The 14,204-nt window shown below is 38.8% G+C and overlaps 1 protein-coding gene across 1 annotated transcript in view; it reads right to left on the bottom strand.

Annotated features, from left to right (window-relative positions):
- DOCK11 (dedicator of cytokinesis 11) overlaps window positions 1-14,204 on the bottom strand; it is a 169,029-nt gene that overhangs the window by 129,557 nt on the left and 25,268 nt on the right. Inside the window, exons 2-4 of the mRNA XM_063084253.1 lie at window positions 2,104-2,220; window positions 1,836-1,925; window positions 1,064-1,146 (exon numbers count right to left, since the gene is read on the bottom strand). Of these exons, the coding sequence (XP_062940323.1) occupies window positions 1,064-1,146; window positions 1,836-1,925; window positions 2,104-2,220 (290 nt within the window). The remainder of the gene's footprint in view (window positions 1-1,063; window positions 1,147-1,835; window positions 1,926-2,103; window positions 2,221-14,204) is intronic.

Below are 14,204 nucleotides of genomic sequence, written 5' to 3'. Positions count from 1 at the left end.
AACAAGAAAATGCCAAGATATGACAAGGAGAAATCCCTTTCTCCTTTCCAAACTCAGATTCTCCCCTCTGAGCAAAGCTACATTGCTTTTTTCTATAAGGACTCACACATGTGCAGCCAGCAGCAGACATAACTAAGGCCAGATACATGGGGAGGGCAGAAGTTGCTAAGAAACGTGTGCCAGCACCATTAGTGGTGGCAGAACCTTATCTTCCCCCAGGTCACAAAGCAACATAGTGTAATTCTGGCCCTTCCATTTGTTTGCTGTATGACGTGGGACTGGACATTTTAGGATACAGTTTCTTCTCTGGGAAAGTGACTTGAAAACTATAAAAGGCTACACAAATGTCTTACTTCTCTAGTATTTTTTCTGAAACATTTCCCATATGATATTCTAGGAGGTTAGTAGTATTATAGATGAGAAAAGGGAGAGCTTTAACAGGTTGAATGTCAGATCTCCATACCGGCCAGCCATCCCAAAAGAATAAACAAACAAACAAAAAAACAGGTTGAATGACTGATCCAAGGTCATCCAGCTAGTAGTTGGCAGAAATAAGATTTGAACCCCGACAGTCTGGCTCCCAGGCTGTGTGCTCATCCCTTTCCTTCAACTCAACTGAAAAAGATGCACTTGTTTCAAGGGATGTCTGGGGTGATCACACTGAGCCAAATATCTTCTAGTTTTTTCATTGACACCACTGGAAAATTCTCACTACATTACCCAGAATCAATTAAAGATTTACTTTATGATCAGTACAAGGCTATGTCAAAAAGTTCATGGAAAAATAGAACTGAAAGATAATATGAACCTTTCCATGACTTTTTGCCACATCCTCGTATAGAAGCACCAAAGCCAAAAAGTAAGCACATGCATTTTGGAAAAAATTTCAATGAGCAAAGTTAGAATACATTCAATTAACCAAAATGCTGCATTTACCAAACGTGTCAGTTGTTTGAAGTTTTGTTTTATTATAAATTATAACAGAGTATCACAAATGGTTTTTAAAAAGGTAAAAAGTTTAGTGAGTGTCCTCTTGAATGCTTCCCTTGAATTCTAAACTTACCATGGCAACATTCGAAAGTCCCCAGAGAAGTCTTCATACTTGTAGTTTACCACATGCCAATCTGTGCTATAGGTTTTAATACACTAAAAGAAAATAGGAATCTTTAATTTGAAATATAGGAAAAGTACACATGTATCCACTTTTTAAAAGTCTGATAATATGCTGACAGACTTTTAAAGACCATTTGGAAAATGCTGGGACTGGGATCTTCCTTTGGGGATTAACAATGTCTCTCTAACCCAATTGGCAGCAACAAATCCCAAGTCATATGCTCTTTTGAATACTCTGACTCCAAGGCCAGAGAGTATTCAAATCCCAAAGAAAAATACTAAGAGCATATGTTATTTGTGAAAAATGTTTAAGCTATATCCTCTGCATCACATCATATAGACTTGTTATGTAAGTCAGTTAAGTTTAGTAATTTTATTTTCCATTTATATGAGGGTACTTCAAAAAGTTCATGGAAAAGTGGAATTAAAAAATAATATGAATCTTTCCATAAATTTTTTCTTTTCTTTTTTTGGGCTGGCCAGTAGAGGGATCTGAACCCTTCACCTTGGTGTTACAAGGCTGCGCTCTGACCAACTGAGCTAACCGGCCAGCCCTGTTCCCATAAATTTTTTGAAGGCCCCTCATATTAAAGGAAAAATGTTTTATATATTTTTATTCAAGTAAATGTATTTATCTATAAATAAATTATGAATTAAGATATATAAATATTTTATATATTTTAAATGTATGATGAATGTTCTGTGGTCTTTGAGCCTCTTACCTCTTTGACAAATAAACTCTGGGCCCTCTTTTCGGCATCTTCTGGTACAGTAGACTGTACTGTTCTGCGCTGACGACTTACCACCGAGATCTAGAAGACAAAGAACATTCTTGCTGTAAGAACTGGCTTAGAAAATGCAGTTTGCTTTCTTTAAAGAAGTGCTTGGTACAGGGTTCAATCCCTATACCAGCCAGTTGCAATAAACAAACAAACAAACAAACAAACGAATGAATAAATGAATAAATAAATAAAGTACTTATGAACTCACAGATATATCTTCCATTGGAAACATAAGCAGGTCTCTGAGAGGGTCACTGTAAATCTGGGTTTTTCTCTGGGAGATAACATTCTCATAGTCCAGGGGCTCAACAACTTTGGCCTTTTCCTTTAAAAGAGACAAAAATAAAGTTATTATGGTCAAACTCACAAGAGATAAAGTATTCTCTATGTAATAAAGAAATATTATTTCACAAAAGAAGGGATTATTGATGCTAATAAGTACTTAAAGGAGACCTGTTCACAAGAAATATTCTCCTTAACTAGACACACACCAAACACATGCACACACACAGACTCCCCCATGCCAAAGACAAGAATTCTGCAGAAAGGGCACCATGTTCTGCTTATTCGTGTGCCTTCCAAAAATTCATTGAATTTTATGTAAAACAACAAGTGGTATATTTGGAAGCCCGTCAGTTGATATTTACCGAATGCACTATTCACTGGGTGACTGAAGGGGAGAAAGTATCAACATTCACGTGCCTACTCTGTACCAGGTACACTGTCCAAAGAGGGAATCAAGTTCCGGAATAACTGGGGCAAGCATGGGTACTGGAGATGCTTGATCCCAAGGGCAGGGCAGGAAAGGCAAGGTTGCAGGTGGCAAAGTCAATGGATCCCTGTTGGACTTCCAGGAGAGCTGTCCATTGATGGCAGGGCCCCAGACTGTGGCTAAAGTTACAAGGAGCAGGGTCAGTGATGCTGAGAAATCCAGGATATGACTTATCGATAAGAGCAGGGATAATAGTTAGCATTCACTGAGCCCTTTCTATACGTCAGGCACTGTGCTAAGTGCTTTCTGTACATTTTCTCATGTAATACTCATAAAAACCCTATGAGATAGGTTTAATCATTATTCACATCTTACAGATGAGGAAAACCTGGACTTAACTCAGGTTAAGAAACTTGCTGGCCTTCAGAGCTGGAATTCAAACAAGGGTCTGTGACTGTAAAGCTCTGCTCGTTCTCCCTCTTGCAGCCTTTCCTCCCCTCAGAAATACATGACGATACTAATGTGCAATATACCAAACTTGGAATAGGATCCCCCTACCTACCTATCATTTTTTCCTTCATTGAACTTATGATTTGATACACCATCTATTTTACCTCTCTGCCTATTTGAGGGCAGAGATTTTCTTTTAGTTGTTACTGTTGTAACCCTAGCACCTAGAATAGTACTTGGCACATGGCAGGAATCCAATATCTCAAAGTATTCATATTCAACCAGAACCATGTCTCGACATGCCATTCTAAACCAAGGTGGGCGTATATTAATGATTTCTAATAATGATGTTTTATTTAAATAAAATTATTTCCTTAAAATCTTATAGTAAAAATATATAAAGAAAACTCAAATTTAAGATATATTAGGCTGCCAGGTTAGCTTAGCTGGTTAGAGCTCAGTGTTATAACACCCAAGTCAAGGGTTCGGATCCCTGCACTGGCCAGCAGCCAAAAAAAAAAAAAAAAAAGGTTAAAACTTAATATCATAATGGAATCAGGATTATATTTATATTTGTGTACATAGTATTTGAGGCGGTGTCCTGTATATTGCATCCACACGATCCTTTGAGAACAGTTTTTGTATATGGTTCACAATACGTCACAGCTATATCCAAAGTTCCATATCTGAAGAGCATCTCAGAGTTTCCTCTATAAGATTACCTAGAAAAATTAAAGTAAACCACTTTGACCCATAAGAATCAGTGTTCAACAAGTCTAAAAGATTCTAGTAAAGATATACTTAATTTCAAGTCTTAAATTTGGATTTGAATACCCATGAGATCAAAGCAAGCTGATCATCCCTATCAGTCTGTGAATACTAGTGCAAAATGAATTGATATAGAAGAAAAAAATCCTACTTGGCATTTTTTTAAAAGAGATTTTCTGGTAGGAAAATTTGACCCCCCTGTGCCATACCGATCATGTTTTCATGGACCCAAATGAAAGGAAACTGACTGCGTCTTTCAGGTCTAACAGTCTGTGATCAATTTCTCAGAGAAGTTGAATGAATAAGCCCTATCTAAGAAAGCAGGCTTTAGACACTGAAAATAAAAATCTTGCTTCTGGTGCCAACTATCTTCCCAATATAGATTGTAAAAACCGTTCTCAAATTTCGATGTTTAACCTGTTGAATTAGCATTTGTTAACTTCTCTTACAATAATTTCACAAGTACCTGCTTTAAGTAAACTTGAAAAATATTTAAAAAAATCTTCCTTCAGCTTTCTAATGTAGCCATCAGATTAATGTGGAAAAGCATATGTCAAAATGAACCACTCGTTTAAATGTATAGTATATGCCTCTAAAAATGAAACAGCTCCCCGTGTGTTTTGAAGGTCATATATTCATGTTATAGAAAACAAAGTTTCCCTTTTCATTTAAAACTGATTAAACTAAGTGTTATGGGTCTTCACTCCTACTTCCTTTGTCAGGGGTAAACTCTCGACCAGAGGAAAGTTGGGGTGGCTATTCTGGGTCCCACAAAGCTTCCCCTGACAGAAGATCTAGTTCTGTGAATTAGGCTTCATCTCTGTAAGAAGAAAAAGGAGAAGGGACTGAAGTCCTATATTTCCCTTCTAGCAGGATTCAGTTGGAACTCTTTTGGCATTGGAGACAAGGAAAACCTTTGACGTGTAGAATTATCATGATTTAATGGTGGCTCTGCCCAGCTTTCTAGAACATATCCTCTATCTAACTTTCCTATTCAGCTTTATCATTCTATTATTAGACTTATATGATTACCCTAAGTGAAGCTTCTAGCACACTCAAAAAAGTTTGTTCTCTCAGGTTTGTAATTTATCCTTTCTGCCAGTTTGCCTGCAAAGGTGATTTTTTATAACTCCAGAAATCTGTGTTATAATAAATGGTATTTTATAAACATTCAAATAATAGCAAGGTCCTACTGTATACTTCTATACAGTTCCATAGCAGTGTTCAGTAAGAGGCAAAAGCGTTTATTTATACAATCTGGAGAGAAGTGAGCATATGTTTCAGTCTTTTCTTCCTAAGTAGTGACAGGAAAACCATCACCCTAAATTTGGAACCTACTCAGTTTTCACCACGGGGAAAACAAAACGAAACAAAACGATTTATCTTTGGAAGTTCTCATTTACCGATTGCTAAGTTCTCTTGAAATAACTTGCTAGTAATATTATTAGTATTTTTTGTTAATTCATTTAAAGATCACTTTGCAGTCTTAGGAAAACACTTTCACATACGTTCTGCCTGTTTCTTACCAAAAACCTGTTAGGTAGACAAGGAAAATACCATCATTTCCACCTTATACAGTATATGAAGAAACTGGCTCAGAGGCTTAAATTCATCTGTCTACATTAGTAGCAGAACCAGGATTTAAATACAGGTCTTCCAACTCCTGTATTTAAATCCTTTTTCTTTTCTTAACTCTCTTTCCCAAACTCGACTTACTCGCCTGTAATCCTCATGATTCTTGCCATACGTTCCGTATTATCATCTACTTCATATTTTTCTTCAAATCGAATGTCTTCTTCATTGAAATACATTTATTGAAAAAGAAAGCTTTATATCACTCCCATAAAGGAGAATAAATCACCCTTCTAATCCCTAGTAAAATAAAATTTAAAATGCCAATTTTTGTACCATGGTATGGAACACAATATACTCTTCTGTGCTTACTCAGGCCACTAGGAACCAAATCTCAGTGGACTTCCATGCATAACCCCTAAAACTGGGAAGAAATGAACAATTGCCCAAATTGAGATAACTTTCTGATTTCTATCACAACGTGAAAAGGACAGAGATCCCAAAACGGAACTCATTAGTACAAATTCAGTTGTAGTCTGCTTCTTGGTCCAAAGAGAGAGAAGAGTAGATTCTGAGAGTCACTAACGACGTCACAACTTAGACTTTACAATTCTGTGGTGGCTCCTGTAAATCCACTGTGCAGAATGATCAATCTTTCATCATCTTAACTATATATGTATAAATATACAACCATGCCTGTAACCCTAAAATGAATACGTAAATATATACATGCATGTATATATTCAACCATCTTGACCACTTGTATAAAAAGCACACTAGCAATGCTATTTATGCTATCATTAGAAATTTAACCACATAATTCGATTTCATTTTAAATGCAATAATAACCACGTAATATTTCTCTGTAAACATTTCAAGAACAGCCTGGATTACTTCTGCTTAGAGATATTACACCAAAGGTCATTAGCTTACTGGTCAATCTTTTACTTTAGAAACTAGTTCTCCTTAAGAATTCTAAGAATGTCTCTTCTGCAAGTCTAAAGTGAACACTGGTTTCATAGAATCCCTTCTTTATCACACTGGGAGGGAGACCAGAAAGGAGGCAGAAAGCTTAGCAGTGGGGCAAAGGGCCAATTTTAAAACATCCCTCTGCCCCCACCTCTACCACTACCACCACCACCCCATCTTCGAAATTAAGTTTCAGTGTAAGGAGCAGGGCAACAACTGGTTTAAGAGAGAGAATGATCTGGCTCAAAAGTTAGAAGCTCATTTTTGCAGTATTGCAGTCAGACTACAGTTTCAATGGCATCTGAACATTTTCTTATGGAAAATAACAACAGTCTTAGGAAAGAAGTAGCACATTCAAGAAGAGGTAAGTGTCTCCTTCTCATCACTTCTCCACCTCCCTCGCTTGAGAATTTCTCCAGACCCCCTGCTCATTCAGCTCTCCTTTCATTTCAGACATTTGTAGCACAGTTTAGAGTGCTCTCTCCAGAGAATATCTTAAAATAACACTTTGCACTCAAAATGGCCACTGGGGGCATGCGATTTCCGGCAGCACAGAAAACAAAGTGAGTTCAGTGTACGACACATTTACTGAGTTCCTATGAAGGTCCAAGCCCTGTGTTAGCCCCTGGTAATGCAGAGATGAGAAGAACCAGTCCTTGACCTTGAGAAGCTCACAGGCTAGCTAGGCTAGCGGGAAGGCAGATAAAGCTGTCGTAACCTAAAGCCCCACTTGGCTTCCATGCATCTACCATCCCCTCCCACAGCCACATCTTCTAACAAAGATGACTGTACAAGTGTTTTTGCACGCTAAAGTGTGTCCATCTATTACTATTTATATCAATCAGAAAATTTTCACTGCACGGGTATATGTGGTCTCAGATCATGTCATCTTACCTTCTATTTTTTTGTTCGTAAACTCTGTAAGATCAGAGACCAGGTAACTGTTAAGAGTGTTGTGTGAAGATGCGAAGCAGCAGAAGTTGTGCTGTGATTAACAGAAGTGAGAAATGCCACCATTGTAGACTGGAGACTTTTAGAGGGGGACCCTGCGTGGCATGGTAACAAAGGAACCACAACTCTAAGGAACTTTTTCGTAAGGTTCAAATAAAGAGTACTTGACTTTGTTATGACCCTATCTTTTCTGAGTCTGACTACCTTTCACCAGCTCATGTCTTTCCCTTTTCCCCAGTAGGAATTCCAAGTGCTGAAGGAGCTCTGAATTACTGTGATCTGGTGATGATGCTGGGGGAGGTGGGCCATCTTTTCAGTTACAGCCCAACTTGGCCAAATAGACACGAACGTATTTTTATAAAGATTGTTTTTTAGGGAAAATCGTGGCATAAGGGCTTAAATGCAAACTGCATTCAAGACACTGACCTTTCTTAAAGCAAACAGCTAGGGAAAGACATCATACTTTCCATGAGACCACTGGCTCATGCTTACCTAATCCACACTTTGACTCATGCTATTCTCGTGCCAGCCTGACCTCCCACCTCCCTCACCTACAGACAGCCCCTACCCTACTGTCTTTACCATCCGCTGTGGCATTTACTCATACACAGCCTTGCTTTGGCACTTAACTGCTTTGTGAGTAATTTGCTTAGTCTCCCAAGCAGATCATAAACACCTGGTGGGGAGGGAAACAGCGCCTTGTACTTTCTCTTACCACTTGTGTTAAGCATTACGATATACCAAGTTAAGCATTTTATATATATCACCTCAATTAATTCTCTCAACAATCCTGCAAGGGAGGTTCTTCTATTATGCCCATTTTACAGATGAGGAAATGGAGGCTCAGGCAGGTCCAATGTAACACATTCATGGAGCTGGGATTCAAATCTACATCCGATGGACTCGAGCCAGTTCTCTTCTTAACCATGATACACACAGATCTATGTGCACTGAACTTCCCAAAAACAAAATATTTCCTCACCTCCACTCCTACCATGTTTTATTTCCGTGGATCAGTTTTTCATTTTAGGATTTTCCAAAACTTACCCCAACTATGCTATCATTTTTACCGAAGTGAGAGCTTGCCTTCTCATTGCCCGGATGATGATGCTGGGCATGACTGGCTTAGAGAGCTTGTAATGTAAATGAATTAAGGAGTTTTGCATTTCTAAGCTGTTGCTTCCAATTTAGCATTTGCCATCAATGAGTAGGGATTAGCACCTTCAGTCTTTTACTTGGGGGAAAGCAGTTGGCTGCTTCAACTTCAAGTGGGTAAGAATCAAATTACAAAAACAACAGTAAGATATTGTCAAGGGACCAGGTCTAATTCATCTTAATATCCTCCACAGAACCTAGTAGAGAGCCATGCCGTGAGAACTACAAAGCCAGAAGCTCTTGTGGTTCTAGGGATAGCCAGATGAATAATACAGAGACTGATCTTACACATATGCCTTCTAAGCCAAAATGGCAGCACACAAGGAGAGAAGGGCAAGTCGTTACCACTTTCAGAATTAATTTTTAGTTCCTGCCTTTAATTTAGGAACAACTTACTGTTCTAAGAATCAGCAAAATGAGACTTCTAAGGTATTTAAATCTAACAGAAACATTGAGGAAAAATATAACACATTTTTTTTTTCCTTTTTAGAGTTTTAGCATATGAAGAAATTTTTTTTTAATGCCAAATGATTTCTCTTTTCCAAATCTATTTAGCTATTTACACAAACTCAAGAACTATTTTTAAAAACCACCAAAGAATTTATTTTTTAAGAAATAAAGAAATAAACAAGACTATATACATGCTGTGTGATTTGTTCACACTCAATTAACAAATGCTTTTTATGACAGCCAAGTCATATATCATGCAAACAATCTAGATTATCTGCAAATGAATAAATAAAATTTTGATGAACTCTCCACCCCAAAACTTCATTTTAGTCAGTAATGTTACTCAATATGCTGGCAGAAAGGCAGGAAAACTGATGTGAATTCAATTCCTCCTGGCTTTATGCTAATAAGCATTTAAACAACTCAAAAGTAAGACAAAAAGAAGTAAAAAAATGAAAAGGGCTTGAACAAATTGAGAGAATGGCAAAGTACCTTTCTAAAATTAGAAGAATATTGTTTCTATTCTTTAGCACACCATTATTGACAGGAAGAAAAAAACGTGCCTTGGTTATACATAATGACTTTCAAATTAAAGAGTTTAACAAGTTCACATAGACAAGCACGATTATTGCAAATAATTTATTCAGTCAAGGAGAAACTAGACTGCACCCATTCTGTGCCTGTCAACGAATCTATAACCTGCCTTGGGTCTTAATGCTCATTGTAAACGTGTAACAAAACAACAACAAAAAAGAAATCTCACTGACTTTTTTCTGAGTTTTATAAACAGAACCATAACATACCTCGTGTTCTTAAGCAGAAAAAAATGTAAAGTGCACAGATGTTCTATGGGTATATGGATTTAGCCGGCTAAGTTACTTAAATTCAATAAAAACATAAACGCCTAAAGGTCCCGTTTATGTCACTTGAACACAGCAGTATAAACTTATTAAGTCACAAAAGCTCAACAATCCGTAAAGCAGTCGCACATCATTTTCCACACTGGATCTGACCATCCCATTAATTTGCTCCTTTTAATGAAGTATAGAAAATTGATGGGCCCCAATTTGAAAATCAACCTTGATGGGGTAAAAATGCACCTTTCCACAAATATTTTAGTTGTCTATAATTGGTCCTATTGGATTTACCCATTAATTGAAATTGTCTTTACCTTTTCTTGGTGGCTGGCCGGTATAGGGATCTGAACCCTTGACCTTGGTGATATAACACTGAGCATCTTTACTTTTTTGAACCCACCGATATTTTAAGTGCATACCACTGCCTGAGATAATATATTCTAAAAGCTACTTAAGTAAATAAAGTGATGATTCTTTTGACTTTTCCTAAGTGTGTCTCTTTAAAACAAAAGTGTGTCAGGAGATGTCTCACCTCTTTGTATAATATTCCAGGACATGGTGACCCGATCCATGTTTATCCTATCTGTCCCACTCGTGACTGAATAGGCACACCTGCTTCAGTTGATTCTGTTCTTTTGGTGAGGTGAGGTAGGAGTTTTTAGATGGCCGCCAAAGCCCTCCCTGATCATGCCTCGAATTTTCCCGTCCTATGGGCCCTAACACACCAGCCACTCCCGTGTTGCTTTAGTCAGGTGTAATTAAGCTCAGAGCCTACTCTCCTATTAAGAAGTTTTAATGATTTTCCTAACTCCTGTCCAACCGGAAACTCATCTTTCATTTTCCTGTCCACATTATACAGCTTTATGGGGTCTCACTGCTCCCCTAGCATAGCCTCTCTCTGCCCTTAGAAAGGGTGTTAAATCAGACCAGTATCCCTTGGGTAACCATCCCCTGGGTATTCAGTTTTTTTACACGTCTTTCTCTGAAACAAAAAAGCCTGCTTTATTATAATCTTTATTGCCTTCTTTAAGCCAGTTCTCTTCTCTATAACAAACCCCCTATCACCATAGATACCATTTGAAAGAAGTCTTAGGGGTTGACCCCAATAAAGGTTTTTTGAGCATTTCAAATAAATAATCTTGAGGTGATAAAAATGTCCTAAAATTGATTGTGGTGATGGCTGCACATATGTTTGAATATACCAAAAGCTATTGAAATATAAACTTCAAATGGCTGAGTTGTACGGTATGTGAATTATATCTCCATAAAGCTGTTAAGGAAACTAAAACAAAGAAAAACCTATGCAGTTTCACTTCCTTTTACATACAAAATCAAAAAAAAAAAAAAAAAAAAACCTCCAATACTTAGTAAGAGATGAGTTCCCAGTGCAGAAGCTATGTTGCTCCTCATTAGACTGGCTCAGTTCCAGTGTCTTAGAATCCCAGTCCCACCCTGTAGCCACAGATTGCATTGACCAGGACTTCTTAACAGAAATACAAATCATATAACTTAGTTCTGTACATTCACTGAGCATCAGTCATGGGCCAGGCAGTGGCCTACAAAGCTGGGAAAACAAAGATGAGCAACATGTGGGCCCTGCCCTTAACAAACGGATGGGCTGAAGGAAGAGACAGAGCCCTAAACAGAGAACTCTGATGCCACGGGGTAAGGGACGGGACGGTGGTTACAGAGTGCTGTGCAGACGAGGTCCAGGAGTGATTCATTCCACTGATGAAGGAGGCTCAGAGAGGAAGTAACATTTGAGCTGAGCCATGAAGGACAGAATAAAACTTCCCAAGGCAGGCAAGGTGAACAAGGCATGAAGGGCAGGGAGAGAGCATAAGTAATAGCACAGAGGAACAAAGCGTGCATCCAGCAAGTCTGGGAGTGCACGGAACAGGGAGAAATGGCCGGCAGGAGCTGGACAGGCACGATTAAGGAGGGCCACTGATGCCAAGGCAATGAGTTTGGACTGTTTCCTAGTGTAGGCGACGGGGAGCCAGCAGAGGTTTTTAAGCAAGGGAATGACATGAACAGATGTTTTACTCATATTTATGCACTGAAAGCCAGGAGGTCAGTGCTAATGGAAACTAATCCATAAGATGACAGCATAGGCTGAAAATTTGTCCTATTGTCTATATTTTCCAGGAGCAATACACTGAATTATGGAAAACTACTTATCAGAGTTGCATACAAAACTATTGAGGAAAATAAAGTGAGAGCCTTGTTTATGTGGGGAGGCTTTCTTTAAGAGAGGAAAAAATGCTTGCATATTCCTTGTGTGACAGCAATTAAATTAACCTGAAGATTTCATTTTGAAAAGATCAGCTGCCAATCTGTATTTAATTTGTTCCTAGCACCTTTTCAATGGCTAATTCGATCCGAAATGGTTAAACTTTTGATGAGACATGTTGGATCACAGTATTTCTTTGTTGAAAAACCTTCAATGACTTACCACAGTTTGCAGACTAGAGCCCAAACTGTTTTTTTTTTTTTTTTTTTTTTAATTTATTTATTTATTTATTTATTTTTTTTCTTTTTCTTTTTTCGTGACCTGCACTCAACCAGTGAGTGCACCGGCCATTCCCATATAGGATCCGAACCCGCGGTGGGAGCGTCACCGCGCTCCCAGCTCTGCACTCTCCCGAGTGCGCCACGGGCTCGGCCCGAACCCAAACTGTTTAGCAAGACCACTTGTGACCCGACCTCCACCCCCAGCCTCCAACCCCTGCCTTCTAACCATGGCAGGCACATCTCCTAATGGGCCATGTTATCCCACCTTGCTGATCCTGACCCCTCTGCCTCATTCTCCCTGTTACCCACTCCACCCCAAGACCCCAAGAAGCTGCCTGATCTATCCAAGCACAAGTGGACGCTCCCTGCTATTCAGTGCTACTCACCTCCTCAAACCCAGAGCTAGTACCTTTGCTTCCTTCCCCATCCTAGCGCATATCCGAGGGGCCAAGGTGCAGCACCTATTCGTTTCCTTTTGTCTCTTCCCTCCACTAGAATGAAAGCTCTGTGACTGCAGAGTCTTTGTGTAATTCACTGCTCTGTCCCCAGCTCTCCAAAATTATATCTTCAATGACTGAATGGGCAAACTACGAATCCATTGTTAATATCTTTCTAACCCTTAGCATTAAGATTTTCTGCCTCTTGCAATCTTTCCAAGATGACCGCAATCACCGAAATACTCACTGAAATATACACATTAGGGTAGCTTTCCAAAGGAGCCCTGCTACTGAACACTTTAATAGCATGAATCACCCCCCACTAGTTTATCTTTTGGCAAAGTCACAATGTCATATATGAAGTTTTCAGAGAACGAGGCATACCTACATGAAGAAATGTAAAGCAGGAGGAGGTAGAAAATAGCGTTGGTCGGGCACGCAAATTAAACCCGAGAGGAAGTTGATGACTCAAGCAAAACTCCGTTTGTACTGGTAATACTTTTCCCCTTGCCAAACTTCCTCCTAAACAACCTCTCTCTCTCTGTCCTCCCTTGAGCTCACATTTAGTCTGTGTGCTGAATGTGCCCACAGGTACATTTTCTTACCTCCTCCCCTAAAAGTGCTCCAAAGTGCATGCAGTGTTGAACGCACCCAGAAACCAAGACAGGCTTTGGTTACCGGAAGCCTAGCAAGAGGCTCTACTCTTCCCCCTTACCTAAGCATCCCCATTTCGCAATGCTGCCCCCACTCCCTGCAAATGCTACCATGAGACCTTCGACTAAGAGCAACACTGCCTCCACAGGCTTCCACCTATAGCATCTGGCTGAACCATTGTCATAACGGCAAAATATGTCTTTCCTAGAAAAGAATCTCTACACCTTCTCCCCAGAACATTCTCCAACTAGACTAACATGGCAGCCAACCTCTTTTGGGGTGTCACTTTATCCACTTCCTAAAGTAGTTCCTAATCTGGGGTTATAAGTGATCCTTGGATGGGCTACATGGGATCTTTGAAACTCTGAAATTATATGGAAAATGCTGTATGTATATCTTTCTGGAAAAAGAGTCCTAGAACTTCCCAGAATCTCAAAGGAGTGTGTGACTCAAGAAAGATTAAGATCTACTGCCTTACTAGCTTCGTATAAACAGGAAGCACTATTTTTATATAAAATTTATTGATTTTGTATAATTATATAAGCAATACAGGTTTATTGAAGAATTTTTAATCCAAAAATATAATGAAAAAATAAAAGTCACTTAGAAACCCACCACAGATGAGCACTGCTAACATTTTGATGTTCCTCCATCTCTTTTCTATTTTTTTTCTCCTTCCAAATTGGACTCATACAACTTAAGTTGATTTCTGATAGTTACAGTGCTCCAAATAACATAAGAGAAACTTAGGAGTGTAAGGAATTTGAGATGAGTGTTCAAAAATGTCTTTGATTTTCAAGGCACATCCACCAACAAATAT

This window comes from Cynocephalus volans, chromosome X, assembly GCF_027409185.1.
Source record: "Cynocephalus volans isolate mCynVol1 chromosome X, mCynVol1.pri, whole genome shotgun sequence".
Lineage (NCBI taxonomy): Eukaryota > Metazoa > Chordata > Mammalia > Dermoptera > Cynocephalidae > Cynocephalus > Cynocephalus volans.
Note: the sequence above shows the minus strand (reverse complement) of the source record. Positions and strands in the feature narration are given on the sequence as shown.